Source organism: Chionomys nivalis, chromosome 7 (assembly GCF_950005125.1).
Source record: "Chionomys nivalis chromosome 7, mChiNiv1.1, whole genome shotgun sequence".
Taxonomy (NCBI): domain Eukaryota; kingdom Metazoa; phylum Chordata; class Mammalia; order Rodentia; family Cricetidae; genus Chionomys; species Chionomys nivalis.
In genome coordinates, this window is record NC_080092.1 from 73,361,015 (window position 1) to 73,382,332 (window position 21,318).

Below are 21,318 nucleotides of genomic sequence, written 5' to 3' on the forward strand. Positions count from 1 at the left end.
CTGAGTATGCTGGTTACCTGAAAATCTTTCCACTCATAATCTCTATTCTAAAAGTCTCTAAAAGTTAAAAGAGCATAACACAAATCACATTGCAACTCTGAGCCACATCGCTTCCTCATGGACTCAGTATCCTCACCAGATAATGAGAGAAAACAGAATATCAAAGCTTCATTCCTCATGGATTATGTTATATTTTCATTTAACTGAATATACTGGCTCAAATTAGAATGTAAAATAGAATTAAATAACTTATTTATAAGATGATTATACTTTAATTTTTAGTATCTTATAATGCAACTCATGCTAGCAGCAATCTCTGTGTAGAATATGAGCTGAGGGGAGCATCAGACCTCACGTTGAATGCTCATTGATGGAGTCAGTTACTCTAAGAACTTCCTTTCAGTCACCCAGTCCACACCCTAGCCTCCAATACCTTCAATAAGTCCATTCCCTTGCCATTTACACCTTTTTGTCTGATTTTTAAATAACAAGGAAGTGTATCTGGATCATCAAGTTTTTAGCAATTGCATTATTTCTACTGCTAACTAAATCGGTATTATCGACATATCAGCTGTCAAGAGATAATCATGAAAGCAGAAACAGAGGGAGCATTTTACATTCCTGGAGCAACTTAGACAATAGATACACAAAGCAAGGTAAAGACCAATATTAGATATGAATGTAATTACCCTGCACAGACCCTTCAAAATGGATAAAACTTTTGTGACAATGGATGCTATTACATAGAGAAGTTAGAAAAATGTGTCATCTAACTTGGAATCCATTTGGTTATTTTAATAATTAATTGGGCAGCAATTATAAACTTGTAATCACTGGTAATATGCAAATTAGAAGTTGTATTTACTATCAAAATGTACTCGCACCTCTCCTGTGCTCTTCTCAAAAGAATCAATGCTAAGTCTCCAAATGCTATCAAGCATGGTACGGGCTGTGAGTCTGACAAGTGTTATATCCATTTTTGTTTTGTTTACAGTAGGTGTATTTGTGAATGTAAGGTCTAGTTTTTAAAACAGAAAGTAGTAATGGGTAGGACTTCTACGATTCTACCAGAAAAATAACTGATGAGAGACCTTCCCTGCTCTTCTTTGTTCTGACTTGATGGTAAATTTAATGTCAAATGTTGCTGGTATCATGAGATTAAAGGAGTCAAGACCCTGACCAAAAAAAAAAAAAAAGCTATATACCAACCTAGGCTCCACTTTGGGGTTTTGCCTGTATGAGACACGCACTTTTCCTATACGTTTAAGAATTTAGAGTTTACTAAACTAGGACTCTCATCACAACATTGTTTTGAATTTCATTTATGTAAGTATTCGCTTTAAATGTATTTTAAAAACAGGTATTTCTCATTGAAACATGAACTTCTTCAGAACTGAATTCACAGTGTATCTTCAAATGACATAGTAATATTCTAAATATTCTCTAGATTTGGTTGAATCACACTGAATTGGCGTGAGATGAAATAAACTGTGTAAAATGGAAAGAAACTTCAAAGAAGAGAAGTCAGCCTTCCAGCTGCAGAGTTCACAAGAGCTTTAAGGAAGGTGGTTATTTGAGCTGATACTTAAAGGACTGGCTCTATTTGGATATATATTGAGTGAGATGCTATTTCTGGAGAAGCAGACAATATGAGTGCCTGGAGTTTGGTGTCAGCAGACTGTGGGAGAACAGTGAGAATCGCAGACATATTAATTATGCACCTGTTGTGGTAAAAGAAAAACTCATGATGAGGTGATTAAAAATGTGATAAAGAAAAAACGTTGGTTAAAAAAAAATGTTACAAGAGCATGGAAAGACGATGTTCCCTGACAGACTAGGTTGAGATTTTGATCTTGTTTTGTCTTTGTAGAGCTGGGGCTCACACACAACAAGTCAACACCTACTACTAAAGTGTACCCTCAGCTCTAAGAGTGGGTTTTGAAAAACAGGCAAAATAACCACTCTCTCCAGGTGGTCAAAACCCTCTTCCAGGAACTTCCATGGTATTGCATGATCAACAAGGAGCCACTGAAGAGATGTTGTGGATAGACTTGAAAATGGCAAATAAGTTTTAAAATTGTGCTGCGCATAGTTGGAGATCAGTGGGGATTTTTGTAAAGACAGTGAAAGACATGAGCAGAATTTTGCTTTTAACAAAAACTTCTACAGTGTGGTAAGTGTGAAAGTGATATAGGAGGTCATAGGAGAAGCAAAGAGCCCAGTTACTAGGTAGTTATATTTTCCAATTGTCATAATTATTAAATTACTTAGAGCCTATATTTAAGAGCTGTTGTGTAGAGAGTGTAAATGCATGGGATAGAAAAGTTTCTGAATATAGCAGTGGAATCATTATCTTAAGTTCATGAACACTGAGGTAAGTAAATATAGAAGAGAGATCCTGGCTCCTCCTAACTTATTCCTGGAATGAAGGCTGTTGTTTCTTGGTTAGAGATGGCTACTTGATGTCCAGCTGTTCTAGATTTCAATTTGTTAAAAGGAGGAAGAGAGGCATAGAAACTCCTTTTAACATTTGCTAGAACCTTAATACATGTCTCTACTATCTCATTGGCCAGAATTTTGTCATTTGTCTCTAATAAACTTCAGAGGGAAAAAAAATACATTCTTTATTCTGAGAAGTCAAGTGACTTACTAAAAGTCTAGAGAAGGAAGAAATCGATATCGAGGGATGTAACACACACCCAAAATAAAATTCTTCTCACAAGAAGTTCTGTAGGGTAATATTCTAATTAGTGAGTTGCTGGTAAGATTGAAGAGAACTGGAACAAAACAACACAGGTGAGGAATATAAATATTAGTCATCCTCATGAAAATAGTAGAACATTCAAGTCATGGGTTCAGCTCTGTAGCTGACTCAAGTTCTTCCTTTTCTTAAAATATTACTTATTTATACTTTGGAATCCTAGTTTGCCATGTCCAGATATTCTCCCAATTCACTGCCTTTACTGTGTAGATGAGTGTGATGGCACCAGCTAGGCAATGCAGATATAGCATGTCTACATGGATCATAACCTGCACAAATGCCAAAAAAGGTGTTGGGCAGGCAGAACATGTAAAGATAAAACATTGATATTTAATAACAATAATAACTACATAAGGCTTGTGAATAACCTTATGTCTCACCTGGACTGACTGATTCCCTGAAGTCATTATGACTGCTTTCCCATTTGGCACTGGGTCTTTTCAGACTTTGTTCCAGAAATGGTACAGCCCTGTTGCATGCCTTTCATGAACTCAGCTATGTTCTTATTTCTAGGCTTAAGTGCTATTCCTGAAGTTTCCTTAGCAACTATATGTGGATCCATAAATGTCACAAATGTTTTCTGAGGTTCCCAAACTCTTCTTTGGTCAATCAGGGTTATACCTGTCCTCCCACAAGTTTGTTGATTCAGATTTTAGGTGATAGAGACTTATGTCCCCAGCCCTTATGTGGGCCCCGATATTTTAAAGGAAGATTCTGAAGCAAGAAGAACAAGGGAAATGAATCCCGAGTTTGATGAAGTCAGTTACGTAACTAGAGCATTGTAATGGCCAATGAGAAAAGAAAATTGGCAAATGACAAAAGAGCTATTATGACATATTTTAAATAAGAACAGGTTCACGACTGAAGAAGAGATGTTTGTAAAGGATATGGAAAAGAAAATTATATCCATCCTCCTACAATTAAATTGATTATAGATCATCATTTTGCACATTTTCATTTTTGTTCTGCTAATGTTATTGTTTGAATTATGCGGGTATTAACTTATAAGGATAGTCTATCATGAAAATTAACTCAGAAAATGGGGAAGTGGAGAAAGGCTAAAGTGTGGGTGTTTCTCTAAATACTGTAGAACATTGCTAAGTGCTTTTCCTCTGTGTTTTTCTCTTTCTTGAGTTTCCTGAACAATTTTTATTTGACATCAGTATGCCTATTATACCTATTATTGTGGTAAACAAGGCATAACATTTACTCTTGAAAAGGCTCTAATTCAGTTAGACCAACAGGCAAGTAATACAAATTTAACATACTTAAAGTAATTAGATTGTTGGAGCCATTAGACAGCTTAAAAGATATGCCAGATAATACAATAGGGGATCCTGGAATAAAAGAAAGGACAGTAGGTTACAAATGCGTGGGTTACAAAGAAAATATGTATCTTAGCTAGTAAAAATGAATTAATACTAATTCATTGATGCAGAAAGCATACCATACTAACACAAGATAAAAAAGTAGGGGAGGATTATTTTTTGAAGTATATTACATATGTACTACAACTGTAATTTTCTATAAATATAAAACTGTTGTAGAATAAAGTGTGAATATACATACACAGAGAGACAGAGACTGAGAAAGACAGAGAAGAAGATAGATTCAAAAATAGAGAGATGGAAGAGAGAGAGAGAGAAAGAAAAGTAGTCACAAGAAGTGAAACTCTACAATGACTTTTTCCTCACATTTACCTTTCCCCTCATATCACTGGCATCTTTTCTCTGTCTCATTTTGTAGATTTTTTTCCCTCTGCACAACCTCTAAATCTTGGACATCTCAGAGCTCCAGTCTGAGTACCCTTTTGGACCCTGAACAGATTTTTACATCCTTCTAGGTGACCTTATTGAGACTTGTGGCGTTAAATACCATCTGTGAGTCAAAGAAGCATGGCTGAGTCTCAACTTTTATGAGAGCTCATCTCACTCCACAGCTGACTTGGTATCTTCTTGTGAGTGTTCACTGCCTTCTTGAATGGAACACTCAATTTTGCTTCATACTTAAAGTCTGTGACCCCTGTCTCCTTGGTCACTGTAACAATTATCATCATATATTCACCCAGACCAAAAATAAAATGTTGAGTAACAGTTGTCTTTGAGGAGTGCCCTGATTTTCCTTCATTCATCTTATGAGGAGGTCATAGTCACTATCTTCACCATCACCCATGTGGAAGTTGCCATCACCATTTTGCTAGCTCTACTCCATATCTTCAGTTCTCAAATTGAATCTCTCTTTTCATCTTTATGACCTACTCATACTTTAAACGTTTATATTAAAACCAAACAAATACATTTTAGAAGTCAAAATCATAATCAGCCATGTTAGAGATTTCCACGTTGGTTTTCAACTCTAGCAACCTTTGGACCTGCTAACCATGATCTCATGCAGGCTCTTCCACACTGAGTCCTTTTTTCCTTATTCACCCGACACAAATATAATTTTGACATCACCTGGCTTGAGACTTACCCAGCATGGAAGGTGATTCTAGGTCATACCTTTTCTCTCTGCTTGGAGCAGTTGCATTGTCCGTCCCCGGAGTAACCTTTGATACTCCAAATGTTCTCTCTCATTTTTGTGGTCAGAGGCGAGGTCTCTGAATGTGAAGAGAAAAAAAATAATTTTTATACTTGTCTTTCAAATTCAAGAAAAATAAGGAATGGTAAAATGTAAACAGTTCAGATACGGCATGTCCTTCTTCACTTTTAAATGAAACATGCAGTGGAAAATAAAAGTGGATTTGCCCTGGCTTTCATTTCCCCAGGCAGGGTGTCAGCTCCTGGTGCTTTTCCATCTGTCAAGAGGGTGTGGGCCTGTCAACCAATTTGAAAACACTTTTGTCTACATTCCCTCTTGTACAAATATAGGCATCACACCAACAAGTCTTTGGAGAGACTAAAATCATCCAGGGACCATGCAGGTTGGACTCTAAGCTTGTATAATACACAATTTTGCTCTAGTATTTAATACGAATTCACCTAACTTTTATGTGTAATGTGCCAAGCTTTGTATTACTAACTGGACTCTATAATCAGGTATATTGGTGTGCTTAAGGAAGTTATAATTTAATATGAAAGACTGATACGGAAGTAGATGAAATATGGAGTAAGGTAATAATACTGAGTGCAGAGTATCATATAATACCGGACATATGTAAAGAATAGTGAGACCTGCTGCGCAGTATAGAGATGAAACTCTAGAAGAGCGGTTCTCAACCTTCCTAATGCTGTGACCCTGTAGTACAGATCCTCCTGTTGTTGTGATCCCGGCCATACAATTATTTTCATTGATATTCCAAAGCTGTAATTTTGCCACTGTTAGGGATCACAGTATAAATATCTGATATGCAAGATACCTAATACGCAACACAAAGGCATCACAACCCACAAGTTGAGAATCACTGTTCTAGAGAAAGAAAATTATCCCTGCTAGTCCATAGGGAACCCTGAAGTGTACTCGGATAGCCAACTGTTTCCTGTAGTGAGCTATGCCTTTCTCAGTATCCCTGATTCCCACATAGAAGGTAGAATGCCCATTAAAGAGAAAGCAGTGATGTGCTGGAAAATGGAGCTTTGTACCATGCATACGATGTCAGAATGATTTTTTTTTTTTATTTCCAACACTAAGTGTTGTTCTAGTCAACAGATACCATGATTCCTTAAGTAAGCTCCTAGTATGAAGAAGTTTCTCAGACAAACAAGTGCTTGTGGTTCATGCTATTATTAAAACCAAATAGTCATGATAGCATGTGTTCTAATGTCTCCCCCATATGTTCGGTTCCATCCGTGTTCAAGATGGACCATCCAGGGCAATGTGCTCTACTGATTTCCAGAGTGTGCATGCTTAGTGTATGTGGGGTATGTTTTGACTGACTTTTTTTTTTTTTTAAGCATCTCCCTTCCCATGCTAAGAACATTCTTCCTATTCTATTCTCTTGTGGACCACATTGCCTGTCCAGTATCTGATGTTGCCCTTTGGGTCTTGAATATCACCAAGAGTGCACTTCAATTTTTACATGGAAGTATTTTCTGTTTTTCTTTTTTTTTAAATCCTGAATTTAAGCCAACTAAGGTGTTTGTGTTATTATACAGCTAACAAAAGAGAGGGATTGCAAGAGTTAATCTCAAAAGATGATACAAAAACTTTGACATGTGAAAATGGAATTACTTTTTCCTTGGGGACATGTGAGATTCCCTAGAATTATTCAGACACGTGCCCTGTACATTTATGGAAGGAATAAAAAGGGGTGAAGAAGGAGTTCCAGGTTCCTCTTGACTGGTGTCAAAAACACCGTGTGGGATGATTCAGCCACGCGTATGAAGCATTTCCAATGTGGCTGTTTTATTCCAGCAGAAATAAAGTGGAACAATGACATACTGAATCTGGTATAGATCAGGTGACAAATTTCAAAAGTCTGGAAAATATTTAATTTTGTACATAAAGCCTTCATTACATGGTAATCAAATACCATATGCCTTTGTTATAAATCCATACTTTTCAAAAGTAATTCTGTCTTTCCTTTTAAAGGTGATTTCTAAATATTTGAGTAAGGAGTAAAAGCACATGACCAAAACAAAACAAGACAAAAACAAAAACAAGAAAATATCTAAGTTTAAAGCAAGTGGTGGAAACTATAGCCTGTGGTTTTTGTTATTGGCACAGGGCTATGAGCCTGAATTTACATATTACCTGCCCTGCTCTTGTATTATAGAGGCAAATTCAGTACTCATTTTCAAAGCCTAAAGCATCTTATAGCATCTCTTTGGTGACCTTTTATAGAAAATTTTAGTCTTTAGAAGTCTTTGTAACCCAATGTCTTCAATCTGTCAAAAGGAATAATATTAGTGATCTCCCCATCTCTCCTAAAATTCTAGCATTCTGGTTTTCTTTGAAACCCTGAAGTTAAAACAGCCACAAGGAATGAAAAAAAAAAGTGCACAAAAATGAAATGTATTTTCCCGACTGTGAATATCTCATCTGACAGTGGCTGCAGCTTTTATTGTCAGGAGAACTTTTTCCTTTTCTTATTAGACACCTGGATGTGTCCCAGGGGTTGGTTGTGCATTAAGTGATGAGATTGCAATCCCTAGGCAAAGAGGAGCGGAGGAGCCTGGAAGAGCCCAGGTTGTTCTCTGCTCACCTGTTTGCTCTGAGGAATTCTCAATCAGCCCGCACTGGCTGGAAATCAGATGCAACAAGATGAATGTCAGCGTCTGGCAGGAGGCGTTAAATGGGAATTCTGCACTGCTCTAGGTGTTTCATCTAAAATCAATCCTTGTGGCAGGGAGTAGAACTTTAAATGAGATGCATTTTAAATGTGCACCCTTGTCTTTCTAAATAGCCAACACTCAAAATGAGTCTACACTCCACATCCAAGAGCATTTTAAAGCATAGTATAAGATAACAGAGACAGATATTGGGGTTCAAACTGAAGATAAGAAAAGCAAAACGGCCAGCTATTGGCTCTTACTTCTACCTCAGACTGAAATGGACATTCCTGCCTCCACAAATCCTCAGACTGGGACTGAGCCTTGTCACTTCCTGTCTTATATTCCTCTCTAGTGCTGGGATTAAGGGCACATACCACCATCGCCTGGCCTCTATGGCTAACTAGTGTGGCTGCTGGAATTAAAGGTCTGTGCTACCACTACCTGGTCTGTATGTTTGACTAGTGTGCATTGCCCTCTGATCTTTAGGCAAGCTTTATTTATTAAAACACAAATAATAAACCACTATACTAGACAGCTGATTTTTGAAGGGTAAATTTGGTCCTTAAAAATGCATGTCAAATAGAGCTTCAATCTTGCATGATGACTCCAGAGATAAAGGCGCATGCCTCTAAGCCTGGCAATCTGTTTGATCGTGTGCCCATGCATGTATGGGTGTGTGCACATGTGCACATGACTTACATGTGGAAATGAGAGGACAGTGAGAGTCAGTTCTCTCCCTCTACTATAGGGGTCCCAGGAATCGAACTCAGGTCATTATGTTTGGTGGCAACCGCCATCTTACTAGCCTACTGTATCTTTCTTTCTGTGGGGCTGTGAGCTTTAGCCTTTAATGACTGAGCGATCTCCCCAGTTCTACTATATCTTCCTGGGGAATTGTTCCTTTAATCGAAAGAAAGTGACCTTCGTTATCTCTTGTGATTAATTTTTGTTTGAAGTCTACTTTTTCAGGTATTAGGATAGCTATGCCTGCTTGCTTTCAAACTCCATTTACTTGGTGTGTTTCCTTTTCCATCCTTTCCTGAAGGTTGTATTTGTCTTGTATTTGTCATGTGCTCTTAACATGTGACAGACAGATGGCACATGTATCTCAGTGCAATCTGCTTGTTTGTCTTTTAATCAGAGAATTGAGGCCATTGATGTTCAGACTTACTACTGAAAGGCTTGTGTTAATCCCATCATTTTGTTTTTGTAATATTTAATTCCTTCCTAATCTTCTGTAGTTGACCGTCTTAGTTTATTTTCCCCATGCCCTGGTAGAAGTGTTTACCTATTTCAACAGTATGTCAGATTCTTTTCAGTTAACTAAAGAAATCTGTGATTCTTTATCTTTTGAGACAGAATCTCTATGTTAGTCAGCAAGCCCCAAATATTCTTCTATCTCTGCCCCATACAGCACAAAGGGTATAGGCGTATGTGCGCCCATGCCCTGCTTTTTAAGTGAATTCTGGGATCTGAACTCAGTTCCTCACGCTTGCCTACTGAGGCATAACTTCAATCCCTTATTAAGAGTTTCAGTTTCAGGAGGATAACTATATGTTTTTCTTTGGGTTCACCTTCTTATTTAGCTTCTCTAGGATCACGAATTATAGGCTCAATGTCCTTTATTTATGGCTAGAAACCAATTATGAGTGAGTACATCCCATGTTCCTCTTTTTGGGTCTGGCTTACCTCACTCAGGATAGTGTTTTCTATTTCCATCCATTTGCATGCAAAATCCAAGAAGTCATTGTTTTTTACTGCTGAGTAGTACTCTAATATGTATATATTCCAATCTTTCTTCATCCATTCTTCCATTGAAGGGCATCTAGGTTGTTTCCAGGTTCTGGCTATTACAAACAATGCTGCTATGAACATAGTTGAGCATATATTTTTGTTGTATGATAGGGCATCCTCTTGGGTATATTCCCAAGAGTGGTATTGCTGGGTCCAGGGGTAGGTTGATCCCGAATTTCCTGAGAAACCGCCATACTGCTTTCCAAAGTGGTTGCACAAGTTTGCATTCCCACCAGCAATGGAGGAGTGTACCCCTTACTCCACAACCTCTCCAGCAAAGGCTATCTATCATTGGTGTTTTTGATTTTAGCCATTCTGACAGGTGTAAGATGGTATCTTAATCTTCATCAGGCAATGAAAGGAGACAGAGACAGAGACCCACATTGGAGCACCGGACTGAAATCCCAAGGTCCAAATGAGGAACAGAAGGAGAGAGAGCACAAGCAAGAAACTCAGGACTGCGAGGGGTGCACCCACACACTGAGACATGGGAATGTTCTATCGGGAACTCACCAAGGCCAACTGGACTGGGTCTGAAAAAGCATGGGATAAAACCGGATTCGCTGAACATAGCAGACAATGAGGGCTGCTGAGAAGTCAAGAACAATGGCACTGGGTTTTGATCCTACTGCACATACTGGCTTTGTGGGAGCCTAGGCTGTTTGGATGCTCACCTTACTAGACCTGGAAGGAAGTGGAAGGGAACCCTGACTGCTCTTTGGGCTGCTGAGGGAGGGGGAGTTGATTGAGGGAGGGGGAGGGAAATGGGAGGCGGTGGCGGGGAGGAGGCAGAAATCTTTAATAAATAAATAAATAATTAGCAACAAAAAAAAGAGTTTCAGTTTCAAAACTTCAGTTCGATTCTTTTTTTTTTTACAATATTTCTCTCTCTTTACTAAATTTACCTTTTGCATTCTGTAAGTTCATTCAAAAAAATTTTTATGTTCTCACTGATTATTTTCAAAATTGTTAGAAATATTTTTCTGAATGCTTTATCTGATATCCCATCTAATTCACTCACAGGTATTACTGTGAAATTGATTGATTGATTTTGTGTGTGTGTGTGATCCACCTCACCTCCATTTCTTCTCAGAAAAGAGTAGGTCTTCAAGAGACGACAGCCAAACAGGACAAAACAGGATATGAAAAGACAAAAGCACTCCTATTAAGGCTGGACAAGGCAATCCAATAGGAAGAGAAGAGTTCTGAGGGCATTGAGTCATTGACTAGATTTTATTTTATCTCACCGTGTTCTTTCAATGGGAGTATTTACAATACTCTAGTAGAACTTGGTTGTGGTAGGGATGATATGTAGTTTTTCCCCACTGGTGTAGCTCCGTGAGATTTACTGTGACTCAGACCAGACTTTTACTTCATGGGACATTCAGTGGAGTTCTGACGCAATCACTATCCCTTGTAGCCAGAGAGATTCTGCAAATCAGACCTCAGAATATAGTTCCCTGACACCTGCCCTTCGTTGGCCAGGGTGGGATATGCAGGGAAGGGCCTTTGTCTCTAAAGTTGCTTAGCCACTCACTCAGTGCGTTTTGCATTTGACTTCTTGACACTTCTTTGGTTGAGTGCCAAGAAGAGAAGAGGCTCTTCCTGGCCCCTATGTGGTATGTAGTTTTCAAGATTCATTTCTGGTTACACTGAAATTCTGTGCAGTGATGCGTCCATTATCAACTATGATCTTGAGTGGCTTCCCCCACCACTTCCCTTTTGTTCTCTGCCATATGCACCACCCCCCTTCAATTTTCTTGCTAGATTGTATGATGCTCAAAATATAATCCATATAGGCCTCTCTCTCTCTCTAGCTATCATCTCAGGCCACTGCAGTGGCATTCTGTGTTGGAGCAAGGCACTCCCACTTTGTGCTGAACTTCTGGACTCTGTTTTTCTTTCTACTTTCTTTGTCTGTGCATGTGTTTTATTTTCTCTTCTGCTCAAAGTTTAGTTCCTCTCTCGAGTTACCCACCTCGGGGAATGACTACTCTTCCACTCGCCTCATGTTACATCTTAAAATTTCCAGCTACCTGAGTAAGGATGAACGTGGGTATTGACTGCCATCTCCTCCCTCTGGAACATGTGTCTCCTTCATCTACTGAGATAAAACATCCTCCTCTGCTTAGCATTCAATATAATCCTTCACTTGAGCTCATTTAGAAGACACAAACAATGTTATAAATAGTCCCATAGGTCAGAGACTGTCAACAGGGTGTCACCATTCCTAGAGAAATATTTTGGAAATTAATAAGGGCTCTTGAGAGTGTTATAATGAAAAAGGTGCAATTAACTCCAACAAAGGGGGGGGGTGGCATAGACACTGTGTGTTCTCTAGTACATTAGACAGTTCCAAACAATGATAAATGATCCCATGTCCCAGCAGATATTCAAGGGAGTGGAAAATGTTTTATTTTTCGGAACCAACAAGCTCCACTTTGCATGTGAACACAAAGTATCTCTTACAGACTTTTATTAACCCCTGTTCTTTAACAAAATAAATGCTCATAAAGAGATGTGTTTTTCCTTATTTTGGAAAAACACCTCTGTCAGCGAGGCCATGTTTCAGAAACCTCCTACACAACGCATCGAGATTATTTGTATATGTTTCCGTCCAGCATCCAATTTCTTCATTCTATGTTCAGGCGTGCCGTGCCCCACTGTGTACATGTTGAAGCATACAATGTTTTATTATAAATCGTGTTCCTCGTGATTCTCTTCTGGAATTACAATTGCAACTAAACTGTTACATTCTTTACATTGATTTTCTTTTCTTGAATTTTATGCATATAAATTAGCTGCTACCACTTTCTTTTTTAGTAAAGACTAACAAAGAAAACATTTCAGGGTTTGCAAGCCAAATGACTTCTCTTAGAGCTTTTTAGACATCGTCCTTCCAAAAAAAGGAATTGGTTGGTAATGTGTAAGCAAATAAGCATAGTGAGCCAAAATGATTTGTGAACACTGAAGTTTAAATTTTATATAATTTTCATATCATAAATTATTGCTATTGTTTGATTTTTTTCAAGCATTTAAAAGTGCAAAACCATTCTTGGCTCTTGAGCCCTGCGCATGTCTTCCTAGTAAGAGCTAGTTTACTAATTGATTCTTCATAGTGTATTACATACAAGTTTTGTGTACAGAAACAATATTATGAGAAATTGTATTTTTTTAATTTTTTTGATTATGATATAATTAAAGTTTTATGTTGAACTTTTTAAATATACGCAAATTCTCTAATAAAATGTTGGGGTTACTACACGAGGGTGGGACCCATATCAGTACCTCAGTCAACCCTTCTCAAAGAAGTTTCTTCTTGCAATAGATGGGAATTAAAACAGAGACACACCGCCATATAGTATGAAAAGAGTGAGAGACTTTGGAGCACTTGGTCCTAAATGAGATTCTTTATTAAATCCCACCCTCAAAGCTCTATGAGAAAGAGGAGGTAGAACTATTTAAAAGCCAGAAGTTATGGATGATTCCATAGAAAGAGTGCCTTCTGCATACAAGAGTGCTGATGCATATATGAACTGACAGAGACTGTTACAGCATGCACAAGACTGCACAGGTTTAAGGCAGATGGGGTCCCAGCACTGAGAGGGGGAGGTAGACAAGGGTTTCACCCCTAAAAGAGGCTATTTGCATTGATATTTGTTGGCAAAGGGAAAAATCAGTTTTCTCAAATGGAGTGTCACTGGAGATATCAAACACACTCCATTGCAGACCCCATGCTCAGTAACTGGCCAACACAAAATTAACTCCATGTTTTTGCTTTTGTTTATTGGGAAGTATTTTGTGGTTTTTGTTGTTTGTTTATTTATACATGCATCAGTCCTATTGTATTCCAAAGACACTGTTTCCTTGAAGTCATTGGTAACTTCTGGCTCTTACAGACTTTTCCCACCTTCTCTTTATCATAGATCCCTGAACCTTGAGGGGAGGTGTTTGATAAAGACATCTCATTTAGGACTGAGTGTTCCAAAGTCTTTCATTCTCTATACATTGTTCAGTTCTCTCTCTCTCTCTCTCTCTCTCTCTGTGTGTGTGTGTGTGTGTGTGTGTGTGTGTGCGCACGCGTGCGTGCGCGTGCACGCTTGGTCTTACTTGTTTTTGTTTGGTTTGCTTTTCTTTTAACTTTTTTATGTTTGTTTATGAGAGATAGAGGCCATAAAGTTGGGTGGGTAAGGTGGTGGAAATGATCTCAGAGGATCTGAGAGAGAGTTAAGGACGTGATCAAAATATATCATCTAAAACAATTTTGTTGATATATATATTTCAGCTAGAGGCTGGAGATGCGGCTTGGTGGTTAGAATGTTTTTCCAAAGTATGTGAGTTCGGTTCCCAGTACACACATCAGGTAGCTCACAGCCACCTATGACTCGAACTCCATGGACTCCGATGCCTTCTTTTGGCCTCTATGGTCAAACACACAGGTGTCAAACATTCATACTGATAAATATAAATTAAAAATAAATTTGTAAAGTAGCTTGGTAAAAAGCTGTGTAAAACACAGATTGTTGAGTCCACCCCATGGATCCTAATTTAAATGATGAAACATAACCAAGACAATCCCCCACAACTGGCAGTCACAGTAAATAAAGAAGGCTTACATTCTCAACAGTCTTGACATGATAAAGTACACATGAGTCTTGATAAGACTTAAAGGTTCCTGTCTGAGATAATGAAAACTTTTCTGAATTGGTAGATGAAGTTCAAGACCAATGCTTTTCAAGGTTGCAGAAAGGTAGTTTCCAAACTACCTAGAGAACCAGAAGGGTCCAGATCGAGTTTCATTTAGTAAAATATTAAGGTTTAGTTTTGCTCTGTTTTGAAAAGTTGTATTATCTTTGAATTACATTTAATCTGCACCCAGCCAAGTGTTACACAGTGTTTCCAAAGGGGGGGGGGTAGGGCTATTAGGCTTAACTGCATTATGTGTCATCTATATTCATGTCATGAATTTCTAAGCCTTTGGAATCTCCCCTTGTTCCTGTGGCAGTGACCCATCAATGTATTGAGGAAGAGAATGAAGCAGTATCTATCGTGGAGTGCCAATGCTCAGAGAAAAAACTATCAAAATGCTTTCTGAGTTCTAACCCCTTTTTCTCTGGCACAGAGGGATGGTCTTTGTCCATCCACTTAGAGATTTCTCCATCTGTTTTCTGTAGCCGGTCATGCCTTCAGGAACTTCAAGTGCAATGCAAACATCTGGACTCTATAACACATGGGAATCCAGAGTGCCCGGAAATCTGGTGCATGTTGCTGCATCTACTCCTAGACTCATGCTGAGCCACTTGCAGCTGATGACATTCCAAACCTTCCAAGCAGTTCTTTGTCACCCTTGTGTTCATCTCCAAAGTCCCAAGCCCCACTGTCAGTTTCAGGTTGGACTTCTCTTTTGTTTGTCTTCTGTCAACAGCTACCCTTCAACCATGGTGTCACCAGCTGCAAGGTTCCAGTCTCATAGGCACAGAAAAACATTACAAGTGCATCTGGAATGCAAAGGGATTTAGCAAGTCCCTTGTCTACACAAAGCCTTGTTTTTAAGCCTGACATCCTGTGCCCATTCTCTGTAACACAAAATGATGCATCTCAAAGCTAGGATTTAGAAAAGGGAGGTTGAATAAAACTAACATAATAAATAAAGGTTTAATGTTCAGTTTAGTCAAAACAGGTTGCAAGTTTGGTCGCATCTCCTGAGTCTTCTTCACCATAGCTGAGAACTAAAATATGAATACAGTTTAAACAAACAAGGACACAGTTTTTACACACTCTTTGAGATTTGTACGCACATGAGTCCAACAAGTGGTGTGTGTTTCTGTATCTCTGTGTGTGTCTGTGTGTAGAAGTCAAGAAGATAGCAGGTAAATAAGCCAAAACATAATCACTGTGTCTTTACTGCCATAAAAATATCTAAATACCTTAAGAGCTTGTTTGGAGATTCTAGCAGAAAAACGCAGTTTCTCCTATACCCTTGACCTAAAAAGACAAGTCCTCCTCTGTTTTGGGGGGATGTCATCTTCTTCAACTGAGGGTGATGCTTTAGGAACCAGGCTGTGTTTGGAGGATTTTTGTTGCTGTTATTATTTTTCTTGTTGATTTTTTATATTTTTTTTGACCGACAGAGAACATCCAGTTGGATGTGTAGGGAGATGTAGAGGATATGGGAAGAGTTGGGGAAGAGGAAACAATATCAAAATGTATTGTCTAGGAAATTGTTTTAAATAAAAATTTTAAAATATCCAAATAACTATATAAATCTATGACAAGAAATTTACATGCTAATGGTATATTTGAAGGAAAAAAAAGGGAGAGGATTCTTAAGGATTCTGCCTTTGGAGCAGTAAAAAGTGATCTCATGGTTATTTAGTATTTTTATTTAACAGCCAGAACATGACTCCTGTGCTGTATCTTAATCTACCTTCTTGTTTGTTTCTCCTTTAGCTCAACAGAATTCACCAAAAATCCATGAAGGCTGGTGGGCATACAAGGAGGTGGTCCAGGGAAGCTTTGTTCCAGGTAAATACACTTTTATTTTTATCTATTTCAGCTCATTTTGTTCCTTAAGCACTTTTAAGGAGATGGAAATGCTCAACACCCCGTTTATCAGTTTACTAGTCATACGTCCTACTCCTATGTACTCGTAAAGTAATTATAAAACAGAATTTGATGAACATCAGTGTTATTTCTACAATGTCACATTGACTACATGGCCTGAAACATATTGTGGAAGTCAGGAGAGTCTATAAAGTGCTGCAAGAGTACTGCATACATTAAGGGAATGTTTATTTTGTGAGCTCTAACTTGTATGTAACACATTATTTTTCTGTGTAAGCCTGTAAGCCTCAGGTTATTCCATCAATAGGAGCCTCCTCTAAAGAGAGGGAGAATAGAAGGCAGAGAGCAGAGGCTCTCTGCCCGCACTCGGTCAAGAGAGAAAGGACTGTTCTTAACACTAATGAAACCGGAAACTTGAACAGACTGACCATGGCAGTGAAGCTTGCTGGGATACATGCTGTCACTGATGTCACCGCATCAGAATCCGTGCTCAAGACTCAGCAGATCAAGCCAAGTGCCATCTAAAAATAACAGGTCATGTGTGGATACTGTCAGCATGCGGGCAGTGAACTGAGCACCAAAGGCAGGCGACAACCAGAAGCACAGTGTGACTTCAGTTGAAAAGGAAAGCAGAGGGTCCTTTCTCAACCACATCCCTTACTCATAATGATCCTATTCTCTACATAATAGGTGGATTTAACAACTTGACATAAACCATAAAAACCATAGACCATCCTGCAAGATATCAGAAAGGGAGGGAAGCAAAGGAAGGAATGAGAGTTTAAAGGGAAAAAAACATGGAAGGGCAACATATCTCCTAGTATTTTTAGCTTGCTAGATGTGAGAAAGACAGAAAGGCAACTCCCAAGAACTTCAATGTATGGTCCGCATTCACCCGTGGTGCTCAGAACAGAAGATCAAAAGAACTGGCTCAGGGTTCCAAACTTGGTCATAGGTAAAATGTGCACTGTCCCAGGTCATCTGTTCATTCTTGACTGCTCTGTCTTTTTACCTATTTCTTCTGTAGAGCTTTTCACATAAGCTGGGCAAAGAGAAGGAGCTTGCAAAATTCCTTTCACCATTTCTGTCTTGGGACAACAATAAGTATTGCTGGGGTTTGGTTCTTTGAAGGAAGACATGCATGGTAAAGGAGAATGGGTGACTTAGGAAAAAGCCAGCTGGCTGCTGGAGAGCCTCTGCACTCTACAGCCCTAACTTCACAAACATGCCACGGCCCATGGCACATTGTTCTTCAGCCCAGTGTGCACAGAAACTAAATTTAATTCACCCACCAGTGGCCAGGTTTCTAATAGCAATTGTGTAAGTGGCATGCACTATGTCTTCTTGAATGGGTATAGATACCTGTCACTTGATATTTATAGTTGGCAGCATCCCTATCTATGATATAAAAAACTTAAAGACGTGTATTTTGTCAAGAGAAATTGTTTTTATACTCATGATAGTACAGAAGTTATATTACCCATTATAATTTGTATACCTGGGAATATGGGATTCGAGCAACTGAGAAGAATCCCTCATTTCTAAATTACTTCTGCCTCTGTAGAGAGCACCTGCAGTGATTGTCATACCCTTAGGTAGCATGTGCTTCTGTAGCATTTTGCCTGACTTATACTATTTGTTTGGGTTTTTACATCCTCTTTATATGTGTCCAAAACCCTAGTGTGACTTGTTTTATGCTTTTGAGACAATTTTGGGTATCAATTATCTTTCCTTTGATGCTGACTCAAGAGTTTTACTTTTCTTCATTTCCAGCCTGGTATGCATACAAGTTGTGGCTATAGAACTTGTGTTGGAGAGAAACACATAAAAGCCACAGAGTGGCAAGAGAAAGGTTAACTTGGTGCCAAAATGCCCTATTTTGGTCATTTTGGTGGCGTTTATGCAATACTTCCATGATGCAGAGTCCCTTGTTTGGGGATAATGAAGAGGAACTAGAACATAGCTCTTACTCAAACTGAACTCACCCATCTGAAGGGCTAGATAGACCATAAAGGCATAGCTCCAGAGAACCAGTTCTGTCACAAGGCTGATAATGGTGTAGGACAGCATGATTCAGCCTGCGTGGTATGTATCAGAATTTCTTGCTGAGCAACTCAGAATAGGCCTTCCACTAGCCTCCCCCTCAGCAGGCTCTGCTTTGCTCAGCAAAGCCCAGATATTTTGGACTATTCACCCTGCACACAACTAATATCTACAGCAACAGTAGGGATTCCCTTCTTCTTCCTCTTCTTAATTTTCCTACATATTATTCTCCCTTCTTCTTCCTGCTCCTTCTTTTCTTCTTTTTGCCAGCAACACTGTAATGGCTAATTTATATAACGACTAGAGCATAGAGCATGCTACCAGACATTTAGTAAGAAATGCTCTGATGTCTGTTTGTCTTCCTGCCTCTCCCCTACCCTGCCCGTGTGTGTGTGTGTGTGTGTGTGTGTGTGCACGCGCACGCGCGCGTGTGCTTTTGTCCTTCCACATCCTTCCTTCCCTTATTTCATTAGTTCTCTTTCTCTGGACAACTGACCAACACACACAAGTGATTACTGGTTCTGTCCATGCTGTAGTGCGAACAGAAGTCTGTCGAATAAGCTTGAGTACTAAAGCCACAAGCCACACTGAAGACAACAGAATGGAAATATACGGAGATCACTCTTATTATTTACACACACATACATACATATATGTCACTGGGCTCCAGCTACAGTAAAGGTGTTGTGGGAAAGGGATGCCACTTTCCTCAATGGAGTAGCCACAGAGAAGTTGAACAGCTCCAGTGAGTAACCTCCCGCCCACCCTCAGTGAGCCACACACAAAAAGAGGATTAAAAAGTTCAATGCACAAGGGACTTGTTGAAAAGAACTCCAGTGAGAGGGGGAGTGGTGAGGAGAGGAGGTGGGGGATGAAATGACTAGATTTCATCGCAGAAATGTGTGAAACTGTTAAGTAACAAGAACAAAATAACTAGCATATATATGTTCACACAAAAAAACAATATTAGGCTAATTATGCTGTTGAGGAGTTAGCAGAAAGTTTGTTTAGTACCATTTAAATTATATTTATTAAATAATAAAAATGTGTGTTATAAATATATCACATATATATAACACATTTTTAATTTAGTTTAAATACACACATGTCTTTAACATACTTCTAGAATATGTGCCAAACACTGTCTATCCATGTTCTACTTGTTACAAAATGAGCATCTTCCCTTAGAAGGAGACATTATGCTGTGGGATGTTATGGCATAAAGTGATGATGTTTCACTTCTGGGGCTTGCAGTATAATAAGGGAGCCACTTGTTAGAAATAATATGCAACCATTAGACACCCCAATATCTGCTTTATGTGGTAAGGTTTGCAAGGGAAGTCTCTTTTTCATCCTAAAATGAAATGATCCATGCTTGCTTCCCTTCTAACGCTGTGAATCACACCCATGGATTATGTATTTTCTCAATCTTATGAAGCTCTGGAGAAGGTGAAAACCCCTCTTAGATTCTGTCAGCTGCTAAGTCTCACTCCAGGTCCCTAGACCCAAGCTCCTCAGCACAGTGACCGAGGATGCTCTCCTTTGACCTCCTTAGAAAAAGTTATATTTGGCCCTGAGATACGATTCTAAAGAGCTTACCCTGACCTCAATCTCAGGAGGCAATGGGAGAAAGACAGAAAAATGGCTGCTATCTTACAATATTTCCAGGACTCCTCTCAGAAATGTTTGGGAGTTACTAACCCTCAGAAGTGGCGGGACAGCCCTGAGGATCAGTAGCACTCTACAGGGGAGGAAGAGAACTGGAATTTCAGAAAGAAAGGCTTGGAAACCTTGAAAGGTACATGGCTCAGTAGAGCAAAAGGAGCTCTAGGCATTAACACTAGAGAGCAACAGGGGTCTGATCATGAAGTGATGTACTAGTTGATATTCTAGAAGCTGAAGATCCTGAAGAAACAAGGAAGAGATTGACAATATTGCAAAATTCAAGTAAAAAGAGATTATTTGAACTAAGACAGAAACAGTGAAGATTTTAAGGACAGGAGTCCTCCTCTCCTCTTATCTCCTACACCATCAGGATATAGCCCAGGTCTTCCCTACAACAGTCACTACACATCTGACTTGGGTCAGAACAAGCACATAAGAAAGAATAAGATGAAAAGGAAGGTCTGACTCTACAGACATGATCCTCAGCCCTTGAAGTAATGATGATGATGATGATGATAATGATGATGATGATGATTATGATAATGATGATGATAATGGTAATGATAACAGTATGAACTCCAATGCATGCAAAGGGAAATCACTGTTTTTCTCAATTTTATTTTGTATCTAAGAAGCGTGTATACAGGCATGTGTGTTACTAGACATGTGTTGAAGTCAACAAACAATTTTGGGGAGTCAGTTCTTGCCTTGTACTTTTTGTGGGCTGTGGGTATCAAATTGGGATCAATAGACCTGCAGAATAAGCACTTTACTTGAGGAGCTCTCTTGCTGGCCCAACACTGCATGCTTTAAGGCTGTGCTTCTCAACCTGTGGGTCACAACCCTTTTGGCGGTCACATATCAGATATCCTGCATATCAGAAATTTACATTACAAGTCATAAGAGTTGCAAAAATTACAGTTATAAAGTAGCAACAAATAATTTTATGGTTGGGAGTCACCACAACACAAAGAACTGTATTAGTAGGTTACAGCCTTAGGAAGATTGAGAACTACTGTTTTAAAGTCTAGTAGAAATAGTCTAAAATTCAGGGAGTCCCTACGTATAAAGCCACAGCAAGTTAGAACCAGGAATTAGCCAGGACACTACCTACTAGTCTAGTCTAATAAATGGACTCAGAGAAGGGTTGCAGGTCGTAAGGTCTGTGTGATGGCAAGCGTGGGCAAGCTATACATGAGAAACAGAGCAAAGGTCATTCTGGTGAGTGCAAAGTAACAGAGGTCAGGTTCTTTGCTTTGATAGTGAGTGTGGTCAAAG

At 39.0% G+C, this 21,318-nt stretch overlaps 1 protein-coding gene across 2 annotated transcripts in view; it reads left to right on the forward strand.

Moving 5' to 3' along the window:
* The window catches only part of Ca10 (carbonic anhydrase 10), a 474,608-nt gene that overhangs the window by 60,589 nt on the left and 392,701 nt on the right, over positions 1 to 21,318 (forward strand). For both annotated transcript variants that reach the window (XM_057776888.1, XM_057776887.1), the window contains exon 3: positions 16,219 to 16,293. In XM_057776888.1, coding sequence (XP_057632871.1) covers positions 16,219 to 16,293 — 75 coding nt within the window. The remainder of the gene's footprint in view (positions 1 to 16,218; positions 16,294 to 21,318) is intronic.